Here is a 21,512-nt window from a genome sequence, read left to right as displayed (position 1 = left end):
CGACTTCTCATATGTCTGACATATCACATGTCTGGCACCCGATGTGACCCTCATAGATTCTTATTTTGCAAATCAAGCAATGACCTGGCTCTCTAGGACCTGCCTAACATGTCATCCATTATACTCCTCAGTTTGGAATATGTGACAATAGACCATAAGCCGGACATGAAGCCCTGGGGCAGAATCCCTTCACCTCGGCTACGTACCTCATACATTGATACATTGCTTCCTGTGTCTCAGAGAGGGAAGCGTTTTTCAAGGATTTTTCAATGAATATGAAGTTATTTTCCCGTAATGTGATCTGTCTGAGAAAACAAGAAGTGACCTAAGGGGCTGTTCATATAGTTAATTTATGTTATGCTACACATACTGTATTGCTTCACCAGTAAATGCAATTAGTACAGATAATATAGACTGATAAATAAATATTTTTTCCGCGTATCCATACCTCCTCGACGCACTCCCATTTTAAATGCGCAACCGGACTCTGGAGCAGAAGAAGCTTTCTGGAAGCACTATTTTCTGGGAGGTTTCAGGAACATTTTGCAGTGGATTGGTTACTTTCACTTAGAGTGTCAAGAAGGTCTCCCCGTTTTCTAGGAGCCTTACAGATGCTTCAATAGAGTTCACCAGAATGGTTTAGATGTTGAATATACATTATGCACATTAGTTACAGGTTCGGTACGGGACAAGACATTATGGTACAGAAATGAATACAGCACTATATGACATGCTTTTACTGTGGCACCAACGACAGGAATTAGGGGTATTTAACCATTTTAGGTGTCTATTCATGTAACATTTTGTATAAACTTTTCTAAATGATCACTCCTATAAATACATTTTTGGATTGTTGTATCAAAAAGACAATCATCATAGTCATTAATCTTCTATAGACAATGTTCAAATGGCACCTGCTTCTGTAGTTGTCCTATAATCAAAATGATTACCTATCTTGTGGTCAGCGATAAGAGTCTTCTTACTGATGCCTGGTTTTCTTTCATTTCCCTGGTTCAGTTGAAGCCTGGTTTAGCACAAAGAGAGGTAGGACATTAGTGAAGGGGATCATCCATATTTAGGTACACCTTAACGTGGTTGGATGTATTTTGTGCTCTTTGCTTAAAAAACACTAACTACTTTACTTTTTTAAGGTTTATAGCAATATTTAAGTTCATGTACTCATTCATCTCAGTGAGTTGACACAGTCTTTGTTATTTATGGTGGTCCGTCTGCCACAAGATCAAGATTACCACGTCCCCCTTTTCGAATGGAGCATGCGCATTGCTGCTCTTTTCAAAGTCTATGGAAATGCTAACAATAGCTAAGTACAACGCTTAGTTCTATCAGTTGACTCCAAAGTCTCTATGTATAAAGTCACAATGCATATGCTCAACCTTTTCTCCATTCGAAAAGGGGGAGATTTTACCCCATTTTCATGATTGGTGGCACTTCTAGCAGTCAGACCATCATTAATCAGACACTAATGACCTATCGCTGGTTTCGACTTTTTCCAGCAGCCACATAGAGAACGAATTGAGGGTCGCTCAAGCACTAGGATAAAAATTCTCCATTCTGCTGATCGGTGAAGGTCCCAGCGGTCAGACCCCCACCGATTGTTAGGTTATCACATATCCTGCGGATTGGTGATAACTTGTTTTTACCGGACAACCCTATTAAGCCTTGATATTAGAGAACAGGCCAGAAACATGCAATATGGAGAAATCAAAGCATTGTGCAAGCAGGATGTGGTTAGCGATCAGTGAAAAGCACCTTCTGGACAGACGCCAGCTTCTGAGTTAATAAGATGAGGCTGAAGACTCTCACTGCACACGTCTTCTTGATGGGGAATGATATTATGTTACTTGGCAGTAAGAAGTCAATCCACAAAAGCAGTTTAGTTTCCTAAATTCCTAGTTTCCTAGGTTCTGCATCATGGAAAAATCATTTTCTCCCACAAAAAAAGTGAATGTGACTTGTAGATCAGTGTTTAGAATTTGTTTGTAGCATCGCAGCAATTTAATTCTGAATGGAAGAAGAACATTTTTAACAGCCTACAATATTGCTTCTTTAGTCACTTTAGGAATATTTCAGTTTTTTTTACATGTTGGAAAACACATTTAAAACAAGAATGTGCTAATATGCAGTTTCTGCAATTATTTAAAGTCCAATACAACAATTCATGAATGGATCTCTAAAAGGTGCTTTTAGAATGAATGCACTCAGAATATTTTGTCATTGCCTACGGGACTGGTGTAAGGGATTGAGCAGTATATCTCTTTAATGCTACCTTCCCTTTAAGGAAGTTCTAATATTGATGTGTATTGTAAATAATGTATAGACCTTATGATGTTTCGGCACTGCTGCACTACGGTGTATTACCTCCTGTTTATTGGTACTGCCACATTATGTGATACCATGATGTAATATATTGTGTTGTATGCCGTATGTCAATGCTTAGATTAGAGTAAGCCAGTGCATCCTTCATGTTTAATAGTGGAGGGCACTGTTAGTATATAGTTCCATAGACTGAGTAAGCGTAGTTCTGTTGTGGACCACTAGATGGGGGTATACTAGTGGGCCTTGTTAGGTATAGTTGATAGGTAGTTCACATAAGGGTTAACAGTAAGAGGAGCTGCTATGGGTTAAGCTAGTGTAGGTTATAGGAATAGTTCATAAGGGCAAACACGCCCGACAAGTCCACAAGGGCTCTAAGCCAAGGATGCCATAGCAGCTGCGCAATGTTGTGAGAAGCATAAAAGCACGGGCTCAGTCAGACGGGTGCTGTATAAAAGCGGAGCACCTGGGGAAATTACAGTTTATGACAGCAGCAGGAACGAGAAGGAGAAAGTGGTCCTAGAGCCGTGCAGGGTGCAGAGTATTCACCATGTGGCAGATCTGGAATAGGGCTGAAGCCTGCAAGTCTGAGGTAAAGCGGATGAATGGGATCCCCTTTATCTTGAGGTCCTACAGGAGTGATGCTGCGGTACTGCCTAGGGCGCTACTACCCCAGAATGTGCTTGAGGACGTAGAAAGTAAGCAAGTGCAGGAGGAAGGCTGTGTGAACTGTAATGTATCTGATCTGCCCGGGACCATTGAAGAAGAAAGTAAAACCATTGATTTGGCATCAGAACCGGTATCTGTGTCTGTTATTTCAACCCTGTGCACTGGAACCAAGATTGCAGGAGCTGGGTCGCACCACTGTGGAATCCCTGATGGTGGACCAGCACCTCGAACAGGTACGCCGGTAGAAGATGATGATTTGTCTGTGGGAGGAGGTCAGGACACCAGAGCCCCCGTGTCCTCGGCTATGACTACCATCCTGCCCCCCTCTTACACTGGCAAGCACTCTACTTTACAGTTTCCGTTAGTCCCTTTGACAGAGCCCCATTCTCTGAATCAGTGGGGGACCCAATAGTCAAACCCAAAGTGATCAGTTTTTTCTGTGTGTAGGTGATAACTTGTGTTGGGACAGACAAAATGTATCATGTCATTAATGCTGCTGATCTCTGAGAAAAAATTGCAACAGTCGATCCTCTTTCATATGAAATTACTTTAATGCTATATTTCTCCAGTAATGGTCACTGCATGGAAGACCACTATTACTAGTTTGACGAACAAAAATTCTAGGACATTGATCACAGGTGAAACCCATATAGGTGACATAAATACTTTACTTTGTCTGATATTGTCAAAACTGCTGGGAAAAACTAGAATAACTGAATTACCCTGCAAGATGCAGAGCAATGAATATTTAAATTATTCTGGAGCATTGATTTTAGGAGGATATTGTTATTTATGCTAAATAGGAGGACTTATTAGTAGAGATGGGCAAGGTGACCATCGCTGCTCTTAGCCGGGATGACGGAACGTCATCATTGCAGCAATGATGCACAAATGATATCACGCCAGCCCAGCTAGTCAAAAGCAAAGTAGGCATCTCAGAAGGTAAGAGCTTCACGTTAAGTGGCGAGAGACTATTGACCGGGACAACGAACTGGACTCTCGAAAAATGTTCCTTTCATCTCTACTTTTTAGTCCTTGTTTAATCCTTTTCTTTACAAGGAATTTCCATAAAATATGGTTACATAACATTGATTCTATCAAACAAATCAAAATTCCAATTCTCTTGGATGGTCCAAACCAGCAAACAGTTTAACAGAAATTCAGAACTTTTGGTACTTCGGAGAGATGGGCAAATCTCTGACAATATATGTCCCCTTTGGACTTGAATGTGTGATAAATAGTGTCAAACTATCAGATAAATTCCAGCTAATCCATTCTGGACTATTGTTTTCTGCTGCATATAAAAACACCTGACTTGTTAGAAGCTTATGCCGGCTTATGCCGTGGACATTTCAGCAGACAGTTGCTTGCACTCTGTTAATTGTTAGTTTGCTTTGCGTTGGTTCTCACATTTACTCTTTCATGTTGATGATGTAGTCTGCAAATAATTTTTGATATGTTCCAAGTAAAACAGATCATACTTCCACAATGTCAGTGTTAATGATTCTGCTGAAAGCGAAAATCTGCAGTAGCATTAAGTATGTTTTATTGGTCTACTAAAGATTTGCACCCAAAGCCTAGGGTCACACTACATGTAAGAAAATTGGTATAATTATGCTAATCACACTCTGACCAGACTCTGATCAGAGTGTTATCATCATGTGATCCGATTTTCCTGGATGTGGAGGAAAAAACATTTTTTCTCCAACTTCTACATGTAGTGTGTCTGTGAAATTTGGACCACACTCGGTTGTCATCTGAGTGTAATTCATTTTTTTCCACAGACCCATATACATGAAAGGCCCCGTACATTCTGATAATCGGATGCAACTCGTCAGCAAGTGACGCGTTTCGAACATGGTTCGTCTTTATCATTTATCATTATCTTTATTGTTAAAGAACAACTGTGTTCGAAACACGTAGCTTGCTGACCATCCTGTCTTCAATTTTTTAGTTGTTTTTGATGGAATAAAGATCACATTTGAAATTTTACCAGAAGCTGGAATTTTTCCTCTTTTTTTGCATTTGCCAACACGAGTGGTCGGCTCGTGGTTCCGTGCATGCTGCACTTCTAAGTACTTCAACGATAAGCTGGCATTACCTTTTTTCTGTTTTTTGGTTCTCTATAAGGACATGCAGCTATCACATCCCATGGTCTAGGGCAGATAATTAGAGGGAAACTATCTCAGGGACTATAAAAGATGAAGGCTGACTAAGCAGCGCCGTTTTCGCCTTCTACTGTATGGGGTTAGAGGCCAGATCACACAGCTCAATCCACATAGGGATAGTTAAAAAAAACTAATCTGATTGTGGAGTACTAATGTCATGTTTAAGCTCATTAAAAGTGGGAGTGATAGTGTCAGTGTTGAGTACATAATTGAAGTTATATATAGGGAGGTGCTGGACCTGCAGAATCAATGTGACAGTGAATTGATTGATTTATCATATAAAAACCTTAATAACAGCTTTTTTTGTATTCTTAATACATTGCAAACAAGGAGAAGTTTAATACCTCTCTATCCTAATTTTGCTACTGAATAAAAATCCTGAAACCAAGATTTGTCTTTTAAAGAAAGTGCTTCCTGGCTTGTGAGATGGGAAAATTGAATAATACAAAAATTGTAAAAGTAACTGTCATCCTCACAAAGTACACGAGTTGCAAAAATATATATATATTTTTGAAACATCTAATTGTGATAGTAGTCCAATATTATACCCGTATATACCACCAGCAAGGCTCTTTTCTGCCTCCTAAAAGATAATTTTTGGACTGTTTTTATAATTTAGGTAGCATAAAAAGTCTAATACTGCAGTTGATGTTGATAGTTTGAAGCTGTGGCTGTGTTTGCATTAAAGAGGTCAAATGGGTCTAATTAGAGACCTCAGATTATTATATATGTATTTTCCAGTCAATTTAACCCCTTCACCACCTTGGGTTTTTCAGTTTTTGACTTTTTCATCTTTTGCTCCCCATTTTCCCAGAGCCATAACTTTTTTTATTTTTCTGTCAATATGGCCATGTGAGGGCTTGTTTTTCTGCGGGACGAGTTGTACTTTTGAACAACGCCATTGTTTTTGCCATATAGTGTACTGGAAAACAGGTAAAAAATTCAAAGTGTGATGAAATTGCAAAAAAAAGTGCAATTCAACAATTGTTTTTTGTTTTACTTTTTTACCATGTTCACTAAGTGCTAAAAATGACTTGCCATTATGATTCTCCAGGTTATTACGAGTTTGTAGATGTTTGTAGATACCAAATATATATAGGTTCTTTTTTAACTAAATCTCAGAAAAAAAATCCCAAATTTCTAAAAAAAAAACAAAAAAAACAAAAAAAAAAAAACATTTTCTGAGTCCAATAGCATCTCTATTTTTCAGGATCTGGGGCTTGGTGATGACTTATGTTTTGCGCGCCGAGCTGATGTTTTTATTGATACCATTTTGATGTATTGTAATACAATGTTGCGGTGACCAAAAAAACCGTTATTCTGTCGGTTATATTGATTGGGCAATTTTGAACACGGGGATACCAATTACATGTATTTTTTATTTTATTTTGAATGGGGAAAATGTGGGGTGATTTGAATTTTTATATTTCTTTGTAATTTTGTAATATTTAAAAAAGTTTTCTACTTGCTTAATAGTCTCCATGAGAGACTAGAAGCTGCGATCTTACGATCGTTTGTGCTACACAGAGCAGGGCTGCAGCCCTGCTCTATCTAGCAAAAATACTCACATGCTGTGAGTGCCGACCACTGGCCAGCGCTCATAGCAATCCGGCAATGACAACCAAAGGCAGAGGCCTGGTTATCATGCTAACCCTTCGAAGACTTGCGGTCATGTGACACTGGTGCCGATGGGTGGGATTATTGACCCATTTCGGGCAGGATTAGTGACAGTGGCACTTAACATGTTATCAGCTGTGGGTGGATCAGGGTTCCACCTGTGGCTGTTAGGGTCACATGTCAGCTGATGAAATCAGCTGATGTGCTGGGAAAGTTGCAGTTGCATTGCCTGAGCCCGCAGCAAATGGGAAGGGCACATTAGACATAACTATACGTCTAAGGTGGTAAAGCTGTTAAGGCTTTGCAATATTGAAACTCGTGGCGAATTTATTCATCGCAAAATACATTTTTGGGAGAATTCTTCATCTCTAGTGTATAAATAACTCATTTATTCTGGTCCTTTAGAAGATTTTTAATGAAAAATTGCATCCTGATGATAACCCCTGTCTTCCTGCTCTAATACGGTATATGGGAGTTATAGGATGAGTACCAAGCAGGCGAACATCTATCAGTGCACCCGGTCCAGTCCATGTATTACATGGTTAGTTATTCATATTAGTACATTTCCCCAGCACCATCTGGGATACTGTATGACTGGACAAAGCCCAGCTAAGCATAGAAACAGCTATTTTAGACAAGGAGTTGTCTTGATGAGATTATTATCCTAAAATAATGTAAATTATTGAAACAAAGTTTTCAATACATTTTTTTTCCAGCATCAAGCAGACCAAAAAAAATTGAGACACAAAATTTAATATTTTAGTTTCATTTATTTGAAATCAAATTTAATATATAAGACCCAAAACCTTAAACGTCATTGTAAAAAACAAAACACAACAAATGAACGGTCTCAGTCTGGATACACTTGGATGAGCTGCCTTAAGCTTGTAAGACTGAAATGCATTTCTGTCCTTTGTGCCCTCTTAAAGGGTTGTTCTTTTGGTTCACATCACCATCCAATGAACTGACAGAAAAGATATAAGACATAGTTGATGGCAACTTCTGATCTGATATATTTTATTAGGTCTGAATATGAAATTAACCAATAATTGGTGCTGTCTTTTGGAGCCAATACTAAAGAACAGCGATGACTACAATTTGCGGTAATTTTGTAAAAAAAAAAAATTTTATATGACCCAACCCGAAGGAATGGTCACTGTTTGTAAGAATTATTGTGAAGAGATGGGCACCACAACATGGAGTCTCGGAGAATCTTAGTGACCCAAACAGAAGAAACACTATTACACCAGAACCGAATGAATTTATCCTGGTTTATCATCATCTATTGCCTCTGCATATTGTCTAACAAGGGTTGAATCAACTTTGGTATACCAGAAGTGAGGAATGTATTTATGTATGATAATTACCCATCATATATTATATGGCCAAGGGAATCATTACATCCAATCAATGATGTCATTGTGTTGTGAACCAACCAGAAGTAAATAATATTTACTAAAGGCCATCAGTTAAGGGCATGGCGAAGATGTATTTATTGTAATTGTAGGAAAGGATTCTTTGCGGTAAAAGCAAAATGTTTAAAATGAGCGAAGATGAGTTTCTTTTGAGGTGTCAGGCATATTTCCTGTCATGAAACCCAATCAGTCAAGACCTGAGACATACTGTACATTTCAAATCACTTCTGTAAACCAAAGAGGCCAAGAAATCCAGATGAGAATGAAAAATTAATCTGAAGAAAATATAATTCCTATACAAATATATATTAATATTGAAAATGTTATATATAGTAAATATTGAAAATATGAAACGAGCTGTTACCTGTGGCAATAATTGATTTTCACAATATACAGATATTTTCGACATGGGAAAAAAAAAATTCACATTAATTTCGAAAGCCAAAAAGATTAAAAATAAAGTGACTTAGTATTTCAAAATTGGTCCAATTTAGGACATAGATAAAATGCTACTTGATATTATAAGCAAATAAACCAATAAACGCACTGAATCTTTAAGGGTGGAGTGACATTCCAATCTCTAGGGCAGTGCTTCTCAAAATGTGATGTGGGTCTCACCTGGGAGAAACCTTAACTTGTTGGTGAGGCTCAGCTTGGGAGGTTTTTACAAAAGCGATCAGTTGAACTTGTAGACGATCCGCACTGTGTATTGATGTTTTAAAACTTCTTTGTAAAGTAGACTGCTTCCACATGCATCTATGGAGCCAGCTGACAGAGACTACCAGACTCCCCATGAAAAAGGCAGAGATGTTTATTACCATCTCTGCCTTCCTGATCGCTGGCTCTCTGGTTCTAATAATTATGTGATTGTCTGGTGTAAAGTTTGTCTCCTAGAATCCAGCAGCTCTTACTCAAAGTCAGCTCTGTTATGTAGGCAGGAGGTGGCATTTCCTCTGTAACTAATTTATCAGCCCCAGTTACAGGGGAAATCCACAATAAAAAGAATGTACTAATATAGTATAATTCCCCCTCTTCTTTAAAAGTCCTTTAAAACCTTATGGGGCACACAGTGTGTGAAATAAATTAAAAAATTAGATAAAACAAAACTGAAAAAAAAGATAATTTCTATGGAAAGAAGAACACAATTTAAAAAAAAATTTTAGCGGTCCTTTATGGTTGTGAAAAAAATATGAAAATTAGACACATATTTTCAATTTTTCTTTCCTAAGGAAATTGTAATGTAAAAACAGTCATAAAAATTAACTCCCATATATTGCGATAAAAGTAGCAAACATTATTTGAATAGCCAATGGAGAGAGAGTTTTAGAGCTGTTAAAAGGGCATGTACAAAAGAAAACCCAAAATGTGCCTGGTCAGGAAGGTGGGGGATGGCTTTGTCTTGAACTGGTTAACAATATAATTGACTTTTGGGGGGCTTCTTTTAATGGTAATATACTGTATGATTGGTAGATGGGCTAATTGATCAATATTTTTAATTTTGACTTAGACTTTGTCCTTGGGTGGGGAGGACTAGAGAAGCCATTGCTCTACAGTCCAAGTAAAGTCGGATTGTCTGTGATGTCACTGCTGCCCTTTAGTGATGTCACCGATCACTAGTGAATATATAGGGTATGTGACATAAATGATGAGAATGCAGCCTAAGTGAATGGATGGGTTGCATTTTTAGCAATGTCTCCCCTCTCTGGCGAAGGGATAGGCTGAATTCTCAGTAATGTTACTGCCTTCACTATGTACAGATAGATGGTGATGTAAAAGATTAGAAAAATATGGACATATGTGGCTCATGAAAGAAAAATAGCAGCCTTCAGTTGTAACTGATCTCTATTAATGTGTATAGGGCTGAGTTGCAATACCACATACAACCTGTGCACACATGTGGCGCTGTTTCTCAAATAAAACAGACAGTTTTTTAATCTAATTTTCCATGAAACCGCTTTTAGTCAACAACACCTTATCAAGCAAAGGCAAATGTTTTACCAGGTCACGTTACTTATATTTGACAAGGAGATACAGCTCTTTTCAATCCTAAAAAAAAGTGGTTTGACCCCAGGACATTAAAGCTACAGTAATAATGAACAAGAGCTTAATTTACAGATTTCACACAATTTTTGCCTCTTCACATGTACAGGAAACGTTACATTAATTTGAAATTACTCTTCAGTATTTTATAAAACAAAATCAAGAAAATAATGTCCAGGATCCGCAATGACACTATTTAGTATTGCACATCCTAAAGTTCGTATTTAGCCTCTAGTACCGTAATTACGCCAAGAAAAAGGTAAAGGTTCCCAGAATCAATTGCACCAATTGCTACAGGCAGTAAAGGATGGAATAACAGCAGGTTATTATTTTTTTTTACAGGACCCATCACACTTTCCTCCTCATATTCGTCCTTTGGCACCTCCAACATTTCCAATGCCCAGCAATATTTAGCGACCTCGTTTTTTCTGAAGAAAAGAAAGCACAATACAAAATTGTCAGATGGAGCTAAATTCAAATGTTATAATGTAATGTTTTTCACTTAAATGTTAGATAAAGAAATTACTTAAAGGGCAACTCCATTTTGTTATCCTGTTTAAATTTGCTAGTGACCTGGCAGATATTTGTAAATGCGATGTCGCTGTTCCCTGCTTGTCTCCCAGTACATATGTGAGCATATCCCGATTAACCCTTTAATTGCATGTAATATCGGCTCCAGAATTTAGCTATGGAGGTCCTTATCATCCTGAAGATATGATATTTAAATGGTACCAATCATTTTAAATGGAATATATCAGCATGATTTTGCCATGTAATCCAAGTGCAGTATGATCTAGGGGCAGAGACCCTGATTGCAGCGATGTATCACTTTCTAGGCTGTGTTTTGCTGTTTCAATAAAGTCAGTGTTTTATCAGCAGGAGATTATCACTACAGGACTAAGTGACTCGTGACTGCTGATCCAACCACGCCCTTATCTTTGATTGGCAGCTTTCTGTGTACACTGAGGGAAAGCACCAGTCAGTGGTGTGGGCGGGGTTATGCACAGCTCGGCATTTTCAGCTACATCTGCATCAGAGAAAACCGTGATTGTATCAAATTGACCGCATGCCAATTAGCAAGTGACACATGGGTGTCAGCCCCTTCATCATACTACTCCCAGATAATTTAGTAAAAACCTTGTGACAGATTCCCTTTAAGAAATGTTTGACAGGTTATAGTAACATGTCAGAAGTTTTATTTGGTGGAGGTCCAGGTGTTGAGACCCTCACTGATTCTAAGTCAAAGGGGTAAAAGCTGTCTGCAGAACATTGTGACTCTTCAGAGAGCATCTGGGTACAGCTGTCTTTCTATGAATCTGTAAATGACGTCAGTCAAGTGCAGCAGAACAGAAAGGGGCATAACACTGCAGAGCACTACGGCCCCTTGCTTTTGAACTGTAAGGGTCCAGATTATGAGCCCCTCACTGATTGCTGAAACGTCTGACATGTTTCAGAGACATTTCAGAAGTTTCTTGAAATAATAGGGAGCCTAGATCCTCATTGTCAAGTCAAGCCAGAATCCACAGACTGCAGAGAGGAGGCGAAAGAGGATACGTGTTACACTGGAAGAGGCAAAAAAGAGGTGAGAGGACCAGACGGCGGGTTGTCGGGGTGGCAGGATTTTTCAGCCGTGAGTATTATTAATTTTGTTTTCTTTTAAACGTTTGTGTGACCTGCAAATGTTCAGAAAAATGGTGGCCAGCTGTGCTGAACTCAGGCTGAGCGAGTTGCAAAAAATCTCCAAAAATGTTCTGTACCATATGATTTTTTTGTAAAATTTGAGGAGAATTAAATTCAATGCAAATAAATTCACTCTTCTCTATTCCGGGTGGTGACTGACCCTTTGTCTCTTGGCAGATTTTACATTTTTAGTACTTTGAAGAGGATGGTTATTTTATCTTTATTTTAACAAATGTGTTGAGGATTTGATTTGATGAACTTTATCAATATATATGCATTACAGGTTCTCCTTAATATTGCCTTCCTACTAGACTATGGCCGCTGATGGACAGATGTTGTGAGTTCTTTTTCCCCTTCGTCACTGAGGTCTGGTGAACTCCCTATTCTGGTAAAGGAAGGTAATGAGCCTGATTATCAGGCACCTGAGCCTAATGAGGATGACTGGCTGAGTGGAGTCACGGACTGGATATAAGGCTGCCGACGCCCTTCTGCCCTGCGGGTGATTTCTCTGTGGACTTCTAGGACACCAGTCTGATTCCTGCTCCTCTAAAGCTAAGTTTTCTGTTTTGCCTGTTAGCATTTTTGTTTTGTTTTTTGTTTTTCCTTGCTTTTCTGTATTCTGCCATTCCCTGCTGGGGTGAGCTGAATCTCCTTTTGCCTGTAGCTCTGTCTTCAGAATATTCCTGAGTACTGACATAGCTTTTTGAAGCCTAGCGTCTTCAGGGTCTTTTTCACTGTCAGTCTGTTGGCTCTTATTTTCATAGGGTTTTTCATGGATTGCAGACAGCAGCCTTCCTGTCCTTTTCTATCTAGTTAGCTTGGGCCCCGTCTTTGCTCAGTCTATCTTTCTGTCTGTGTTAGTATTTTCATCTTGCTTCACCGTCATTATATGTTGGGGGCTGCCTATTGCTTTGGGGTCTGCTCTGGGGCAGTTTAGATTTCCCCTTTCTTTCTTTAGGCCTATTTAATTCTCCGGCTGTGATCGAGGGGTCTAGGGCATCGTAGGAACCCCTCACGGCTACTGCTAGTTGTGTTGATAGGTTCAGGGGTCTGCAATCCGATAGCTGCCAACTTCTCTGGTTTTCTGGACTTAGCTAGCATTTTGTTTTTGCCTCCTACGGTGACTCAATCTTAACAGACAGACTTGTCTCCTCCAATGGAAAAACATCTTTCCCATGTTCAGTGATTTTCAACTGAAGGAGGCAAATACAGTAAGTGGGTTAGGTCACATAGACGGATTATACTGAGGTCAATCTGGGTTACTGCCCGAGGCTCCGATGGGGGCGCATGGCCAGATTGCACTCATCATAATGTTTTGTACGGCACTACCGGCGGCGCACATATCCCAGCAGGGAACTTCCTGGAGCTTTGCTGCCAACAATACAGAATAGCAACACAGCTCCAGGAGAGCTCCCGTCGCCTCTTATGTGACGAGTCTGGGCAATTAAGTCATCAGCCGGCATCCGCCAGCTTGTACGTGCTGGCCAGAAGTACAAGTAGGGCTACATGGACAGGAGCAGAGCGCCAGAGGAACGGGAGCTAGGTGAGTATGTGTTGTTTTTTTTAAATTAATTTGTGTATGGGGATGTGTGCCTATATACAGTATATGGGCTATGTGATGACTCGTACTGTATATAGGAGCCTATGTGGGGCTCATATTTTATACAGGGAGCTATGTGCAGGCTCATACCTTATATAGGAGGCTCATAATGTATATAGTAGGCTATATGCTGGCTCATACTGGATATAGGAGGCCATATGACAGCTCATAGCTATGTGTGGGCTCATACTGTATATAAGGGGGTATGTAGGGGCTCATATTGCATAAAGGAAGCTATGTGCAAGGTCATAATGTGTATAGGAAGTTATATGTGGGCTTATACTGTATATAAAAGGCTATGTTTGAGCACAATGTATATAGGAGGCTATGTGATGACTCATACTGTTTATAGGAGGCCATGTGGGGGTACATACAGTATATTAGTGGTTATACGGGGGTTCATACTGTATATTAGTGGTTATGTGGGAGCTCATACTGTATATAGAGAGCTATGTGCAGGCTCACAAACTACTTCTGTCATTTTCCATCTATAGTTGTGCACCAGAACATCTCTGTGTTGGTCACATGACTTATCAAATGATCTATCAAACGGGATCATGTGACATGTCACGTGATACATCAGATACCTGGGGGCCTCACACCTTTTAAACTGCCAGTGGCTCTGGCTTCTTACTCTTAATCCGCCCCTGTCTGGTCACATGATCATCCATCAGCAGACAGGGAAGCTGTACCGTCTGCGAGGACTGTGGGAACTTATACAGTCATATGTAAAAGTTTGGGCACCCCTATTAATGTTAACCTTTTTTCTTTATAACAATTTTGGTTTTTGCAACAGGTATTTCAGTTTCATATATCTAATAACTGATGGGCTCAGTTATATTTCTGGATTCAAATGAGGTTTATTGTACTAACAGAAAATGTGCAATCTGCATTTAAACAAAATTTGACCGCTGCAAAAGTATGGGCACCCTTATCATTTTCTTGATTTGAACACTCCTAACTACTTTTTACTGACTTCCTGAAGCACTAAATTGGTTTTGTAACCTCATTGAGCTTTGACTTCATAGCCAGGTGTTTCAAATCATGAGAAAAGGTATTTAAAGTGGCCACTTGCAAGTAGTTCTCCTATTTGATTCTCCTATGAAGAGTGGCATCATGGGCTCCTCAAAACAACTCTCAAATGATCTGAAAACAAAGATTATTCAACATAGCTTTTTAGGGGAAGGATACAAAAAGTTGTCTCAGAGATTTAACCAGTCAGTTTCCACTGTGAGGAACATAGTAAGGAATGGAAGAACACAGGTACAGTTCTTGTTAAGCCCAGAAGTGGCAGGCCAAGAAAAATATCAGAAAGGCAGAGAAGAAGAATGGTGAGAACAGTCAAGGACAATCCACAGACCACCTCCAAAGACCTGCAGCATCATCTTGCTGCAGATGGTGTCACTGTGCATCGGTCAACAATACAGCGCACTTTGCCCAAGGAGAAGCTGTATGGGAGAGTGATGCGAAAGAAGCCGTTTCTGCAAGCACGCCACAAACAGAGTCGCCTGAGGTATGCAAAAGCACATTTGGACAAGCCAGTTACATTTTGGAAGAAGGTCCTGTGGACTGATGAAACAAAGATTGAGTTGTTTGGTCATACAAAAAGGCGGTATGCATGCGCTGTATTGTTGACCGATGCACAGTGACACCATCTGCAGCAAGATGATGCTGCAGGTCTTTGGAGGTGGTCTGTGGATTGTCCTTGACTGTTCTCACCATTCTTCTTCTCTGCCTTTCTGATATTTTTCTTGGCCTGCCACTTCTGGGCTTAACAAGAACTGTACCTGTGTTCTTCCATTTCCTTACTATGTTCCTCACAGTGGAAACTGACTGGTTAAATCTCTGAGACAACTTTTTGTATCCTTCCCCTGAAAAGCTATGTTGAATAATCTTTGTTTTCAGATCATTTGAGAGTTGTTTTGAGGAGCCCATGATGCCACTCTTCATAGGAGAATCAAATAGGAGAACTACTTGCAAGTGGCCACCTTAAATACATTTTCTCATGATTTGATACACCTGGCTATGAAGTTCAAAGCTCAATGAGGTTACAAAACCAATTTAGTGCTTCAGGAAGTCAGTAAAAAGTAGTTAGGAGTGTTCAAATCAAGAAAATGATAAGGGTGCCCATACTTTTGCACCAGTTAAATTTTGTTTAAATGCAGATTGCATATTTTCTGTTAGTACAATAAACCTCATTTGAATCCAGAAATATAACTGAGTCCATCAGTTATTAGATATATGAAACTGAAATAGCTGTTGCAAAAAACAAAATTGTTATAAAGAAAAAAGGTTAACATTAATAGGGGTGCCCAAACTTTTACATATGACTGTATATTAGTAAGTGCTAGAATGTATATTCCCCAAGTTAGTTGTTTTTTTACCATGAGAAAGGCACTAGTCTGGTATCAAAATGCATTAGTGTAAGCAAAAGACTTGCTTATACTCTCCGGATCTCATCTTTTCCCTGAGCGCAGCCTGCACATCGTGATATTGTCTGCTTTGCCAAAATAATGTCCCCAACACATTTGTTAAAATAAAGTAGACAATCCTTTTAATTTAGTGTAGTTCTCACCTGCCCCACAGCTATTCTAGTTTGCATAAATGAGGACTATATATGTATGTGGCATTTTTGTATTGATTTTTTTTTTTTTTTAGACCTTTGCTGCTTTTTTAGGGTCGCTATGTGAAAACAATAAAGGAACATATTTTCTTGTCATTTTTGCCAAAATGTAAAAAAAAAATAAAATAAAAACTGTAGCAAAATTTCAAAGAAAGAAGAAAAGCTAGAGGTAGAGAATAATTTGGTAAGTGCACAACTACATTGTAACAGCCTACCTCATGTGTCTTCTTCTTGTCTACTCTTGCCATTAAATCTTTTACCCATTTTAAGCCGAGTGGGGCGCACAGGTGCTTGTTCCTGCGGGTGATGAATCTGTGTAAAAAGAGATCATTGATTTAGTTTCACTGCACAATTCCCAAACTGATCTCCTTCCCACAATTGCCTGCATTGCGTTTGTTTCCTATTAGAATATTTTTTAATGTGTTTACATAAAAAATCATTTAAATGCCATTAAAAAATCTAACAGTAGATTAGTTTTGCTGCATGGGTTTCTTTTTTTGCTAGGATTCCTGAAGCTGAATTGTACATTGAATATGGCCATGTGCATACATTGAGTATTTGGTGAGTTTTTACCCCAGTATTTGTAAGCCAAAACCAGGAGTGGAACGGTCAGAGGAAAAGCATAATAGGCCGGGGTCACACTGGCGAGGAATATGGACGAGTGAGAGGCGCTAAAAGCACGCATTACACACGGACCAATGATTCTCTATGGGGCAGCTCCCAACAGCCGTATATTTCTCGGGCATATTCTACAGTCCGTGCCAATCGCAGCATGCTGCGATTGTCAGCGTACTACGCCCGTAATACGCCAATGCAAGTCTATGGGTGCGCTAAAAATACAGATTACACACGGACCACACATGTGACTTGCGAGAAATATGCACCCGGTGTCTTTTACAAAAGCCGGCAATTCAGTGCGCGATACAGTAAACTCACACTGACAGGTTTAATAAAGAAACGAAAGAATAGATATATACACATAGAATACACACATATATATATATATATACACATACATACATGTCATTGTGACAAGCATATATATATATATTTATATTTCACAGATTTCTTCATAGCAGAATAGCCGCTAATTAAATTGCCGGCTTCTATGAAATCATTCCCCCACCCGACATGAAATTACACATGTTTTACATTCAGTAAAGCATTTAATTTGATGTTTTTTTTATATGTCCCTGACTAATAATTAGATGAGGGTTTGTGTGCAAAATTTGGGAGTTGTAGCTGTTATTTTAAGGGGTTAATTCATTGTTAAAAAATGCGTGGGCTTCCCATTGCCCTATAGTGGTGGCGAGTGGGTTAATCTAACAAAGGGTTAATGTCACCATTCGATTGTACGGTGACATTAACCCTTTGTTAGATTAACCCACTCGCCACCACTATAGGGCAATGGGAAGCCCACAAATTTTTTAACAACGAATTAACCCCTTAAAATAACAACTACAACTCCCAAATTTTGCACACAAACCCTCATCTAATTATTAGTCAGGGACATATAAAAAAACATCAAATGAAATGCTTTACTGAATGTACACCATGTGTCATTTCATGTTGGGTTGGGGAATGATTTCATAGAAGCCGGCAATTTAATTAGTGGCTATTCTGCTATGAAGAACTCTGTGAAATATAAATTATATATATATATATATATATATATATATATATTTGTCACAATGACATGTATGTGTATATATACATATATATATATATATATATATATATATATACATTCTATGTGTCTATATCTATTATTTCGTTTCTGTTAGAAACCCTGTCATAGGGCTCCATTATATGTCCATTTTGCAAGGCGGCGAGAAAATCTCGCCATACGGAGTCCATGCGGATGGCATACGGATTACATACGGATGCTTACATGCGCAAAATACGCGAACACACCTTGCTTACGGATGACATACGGAGCACTATTTAGGGGTAATTCATCCGTATTACGCCTGTAAACTACGGACCGTATTTTGCGTCGGTTAGTGTGACCCCGGCCATAGAAACATTTGCATCACTTTTGTATCTTTCACCCACTCTTGGTTTTGGCTTACAAATACTGTGGTAAAAAAACCTTACCAAATACTGAATGTGTGCATGTGGCTTATGACATGCATGCAGCTGCGCAGAACGCAGTCGGTGCCTGTCCTGTGCCTTGAAATTGTTTCTACATGATCACTACCGGACTGGGGTGCCAAGGCCCACCAGTAACATTGACTCTGTTGGCCCACTGTTCAGCTACATGCAATTATCACCATTACCCTCATTCACAAATTTACCTGTTTCTTTATAATAAATGGGGTAGTTTGTTAAATGAATGTTGAGATGATGCCTTTGTCTGAACATAGCGAAACAAATGCATTGTGTCAACTACTTCTCATATAGTAGGAGTGAAGAGTACATTCCTGCAGTGGGGCCCACCAGAGAATTCTCCTGTTCTCCTATGGGCCAGTCCGAGCCTGTACATAATTAAGTCTTCTGAAGGATATGACCAAGCCACATTTTCAGGGCAAGATATTGTGGGATGTGTAAGGCTAGGTTCACATAGTGTTAACCAGCCCTATCAACGCATAGCGTTGACGGGCTGCATTAACGCTATAGCATAACGCAATATGTGTTATGCTATACCGCTAGCACTGATGAATTATCAGTGCTAGCTGTGACGAAGCCTCAGATGCTGCAGCCCGCGTCCGATGCTCCGTCAGTGCTTAATGGCACATCGCGAACGTGTGCCGCTTGACGGCATACGTCGCGATGTACTAGTTAATGGGAGGCTATGGCAGCGTTAACGGACTGCGTTACACCGCGTTATACCACAGTGTAACGCAGTCCATTAAACAGACTACCATAGCACAGTGGGAACCCGGCCTTAGGCTACTGGGCTAGCCGAGGATCACTTGGGCTACTGCCGGCCCACAGCGATTTCTGCAATCAAAATGACTGAGTTATTCTATTCTAAAAAGCGAGATAGCACTTGTGTCACACAAACTAGAACAATACTTACAGGACGGGTAGAGAAAGCACAGAAATACATAGCTAATAGGATTGATTTGGAGATGGACACTTACACAATCGCTTCAATATTGCAGCCCTCTGTGGTGGTCTGGTGGCGGTAGGACTTCACATTTTGTTGGGGTATCTCTTTGTCATTGGTCTTCAGGCAGCAGTCAAATGACATTAAATTAGCAGAAGATACTGCAAAAAGGAGAATGTTTGCATGTTTATTACAACGTATAAATAGGTATTAATGGGTCAGATTGGTGGCTCAGTGGTTAGCACTGTTGTATTGTAGTGTTTTGGTCCTGCTCCCACCAAGGACGACATCTACAAGGAGTTTGTATGATCTCTCCATGTTTGCTTGGGTTTCCTCCGGGTTCCCAAATTTCCTCCCATACTCCTAAGACTTAGTGATAGGGAATCTAGATTGCGAGCCCCAATGGGGACAGAGATGATGACTGCAAAGCGCTATGGAATATGATGGTGCCATATAACCAAGTCTAATAAATAATCATTAATCATTGCAGTTGGCTGGATTGTGACATATTCAGCACAGATGTAAGAAAATGTTTCCAGATGTATATTAATGATAACATCATTATATTGTCTAGACCAGCGGATTAGAAAGCTCTCTGGATTTTGTGATACTACAATTTCCTGCATAGGTTGACATTGCCCTCCAGAGCTGCATTTACAATTCTGCAACTGTGCTGAAATCTCCCAACAGTTCCTGTTTTTGGACAGCGTTTGATCTGGTGATACGCAATCTGGGAAGTGTTACCTTTAGAACCAAGCACTCATCTTGTTCTATAGAAAAATGAAAGTCCCCTTTCTCCACACTCTAAAACCTCAGCTAAGCTTTCATGGTCATGTCTTGTTTTCAAAAAGCAGAATTATGAATGCAGCTCTCGATTATAATAAAGGTATTAAATATTCGGGATCAGTATAGGATAAGTAACATAATGCAACTGTGTGAAGATCTGTCATTAGAAAGCTGGGCCAGATAAAAGATATGCTGATCATTTTATATAAATGTTTATTTCTTCTTGGGCTGTATTCACACATTGCGATCATAGTGCATTTGTTTTTTTTTTAAGCAATCGCTGTAAAATAGCTATATTTTTGCTGCAGTTTTAAAAAATCACGCACCGCAGCCACAACTTGTGAATGGAGCCGTAGTGTTAAAACCATTTATTAGTGGCACGCCAGTGAAATTTGACTCTCGTAGAAACCTCATTTGTTTAATCAAGCAACCGAGAGCGACACCGCAGCTTCTGGTTTCTTATTCATCCTTGTGATACAATGTATACAAACAATATCACCCGAAGATAGAAAGTCAGAGTGACGTGCCAAATAGCAACACAAAGCTCAATAATTGGACATCTCATTTCCTGAACCCTGAGATGGGGGCGCTTAACCACCGAGCAGCAAAAATTAAGAAGTATTTTGAAAATGTCAAACTAGAAGTTTCGCATTGCTACTGAAACTCAATTATTTACAGGCAATGAGGAATGATCCATTTCCCTATTTTAGTTCACTCACATCAGGCAGCGGCCGGCGCAGATGCAGAGTTTGGCTTCCTGACATGTCTTTTTGGCTGGATGGATGGCTCATTATTTAAACAATTACATATTAGTATTGGCAGCTATTCTGTATTAGGAAGTAACATTATATCCCTGCATTAGATGTACTCTACAATCTGGAAAAGAAGTCAAAATAACTAAACAGACTGAAAAGTATAAAGTAAAAATAATAATAAAAAAAAAACAACTATAAGCAAGAAAAAGAAATTAACGGTAATAATAATATCTGTAGATGCAGTTTTACCTTGGCAAATGGCATAGATGGAGAAGACGGCCAGGAATACAATGAGGGTGGTTGATGTCATCTCTGCAGCGAGGACAGATGTTCACAGCTGTGATACTGATATATCCACTCCGTGAGACTCTGCTCTGATCTCTGCTGACCGGCACCTTCTATTTATCCAAATGCTTTACTTTCACTACTGGATTTTATAGACCAGCCCTCAGCAGAGGTAGGATAGTGGGCTGGATTCCTGTAATGCCTCCTCCTCCTAGGGAAAAGTGGTGTAAACTTTAAAATTCCCCATTTTTTCTTGCTTACCGACCCCCCTCCCCCTCGCAAATATTCAAACATTTCCTGATCCTTATTGCTCATCTCTGCTCTGTCTGCAATTAATTACATTGCTAATTATAAGCCTTGAAAAGTTTCATTACAAAATCTGGTGACGCTGAAAGGTGCTTTTACACATTTCAGGATTTGTTTGGGTTTTTCTGGTGCAGTTTTTGAAGCCAAAAAAAGTTGAAGTTGTATCTTCTGCGCTGTGCACT

At 39.4% G+C, this 21,512-nt stretch overlaps 1 protein-coding gene and 1 long non-coding RNA gene across 2 annotated transcripts in view; one reads left to right on the top strand and one right to left on the bottom strand.

Annotated features, from left to right (window-relative positions):
• LOC141072642 (uncharacterized) overlaps nt 1–11,175 on the top strand; it is a 131,703-nt gene extending 120,528 nt beyond the window's left edge. Inside the window, exon 2 of the long non-coding RNA XR_012226723.1 lies at nt 10,586–11,175. This is a non-coding gene — a long non-coding RNA (uncharacterized lncRNA). The remainder of the gene's footprint in view (nt 1–10,585) is intronic.
• Nucleotides 7,539–21,158, bottom strand: LOC141072641 (monocyte chemotactic protein 1B-like). Its single transcript, XM_073559934.1, has 4 exons — nt 20,989–21,158; nt 19,233–19,359; nt 16,362–16,458; nt 7,539–10,671 (listed from the first exon to the last, which is right to left on the bottom strand). The coding sequence occupies exons 1-4, from the start codon at nt 21,047–21,049 to the stop codon at nt 10,654–10,656; spliced, it is 303 nt and encodes a 100-aa protein (XP_073416035.1). The 5' UTR covers nt 21,050–21,158; the 3' UTR covers nt 7,539–10,653.
• Between the last annotated feature and the right edge of the window lie 354 nt (nt 21,159–21,512).

Source organism: Dendrobates tinctorius, unplaced genomic scaffold (genome assembly GCF_039654945.1).
Source record: "Dendrobates tinctorius isolate UK_male_01 unplaced genomic scaffold, ASM3965494v1 ptg000285l, whole genome shotgun sequence".
NCBI classification, from domain to species: Eukaryota; Metazoa; Chordata; class Amphibia; order Anura; family Dendrobatidae; genus Dendrobates; species Dendrobates tinctorius.
The sequence above is the reverse complement of the archived record's forward strand: the minus strand, read 5'-3'. Positions and strand labels throughout refer to the sequence as shown.

Bases quoted from the DNA above. Each gene is read 5' to 3' on its own strand.
- LOC141072641 (XM_073559934.1), bottom strand. From the start codon at position 21,049: ATGACATCAACCACCCTCATTGTATTCCTGGCCGTCTTCTCCATCTAT. The intron at 19,360-20,988 runs GTAAAACTGCAT...TCCTTTTTGCAG, and splicing joins CATCTATGCCATTTGCCAAG to TATCTTCTGCTAATTTAATG. The intron at 16,459-19,232 runs GTAAGTGTCCAT...CTTTTTACACAG, and splicing joins TGCAATATTGAAGCGATTGT to ATTCATCACCCGCAGGAACA.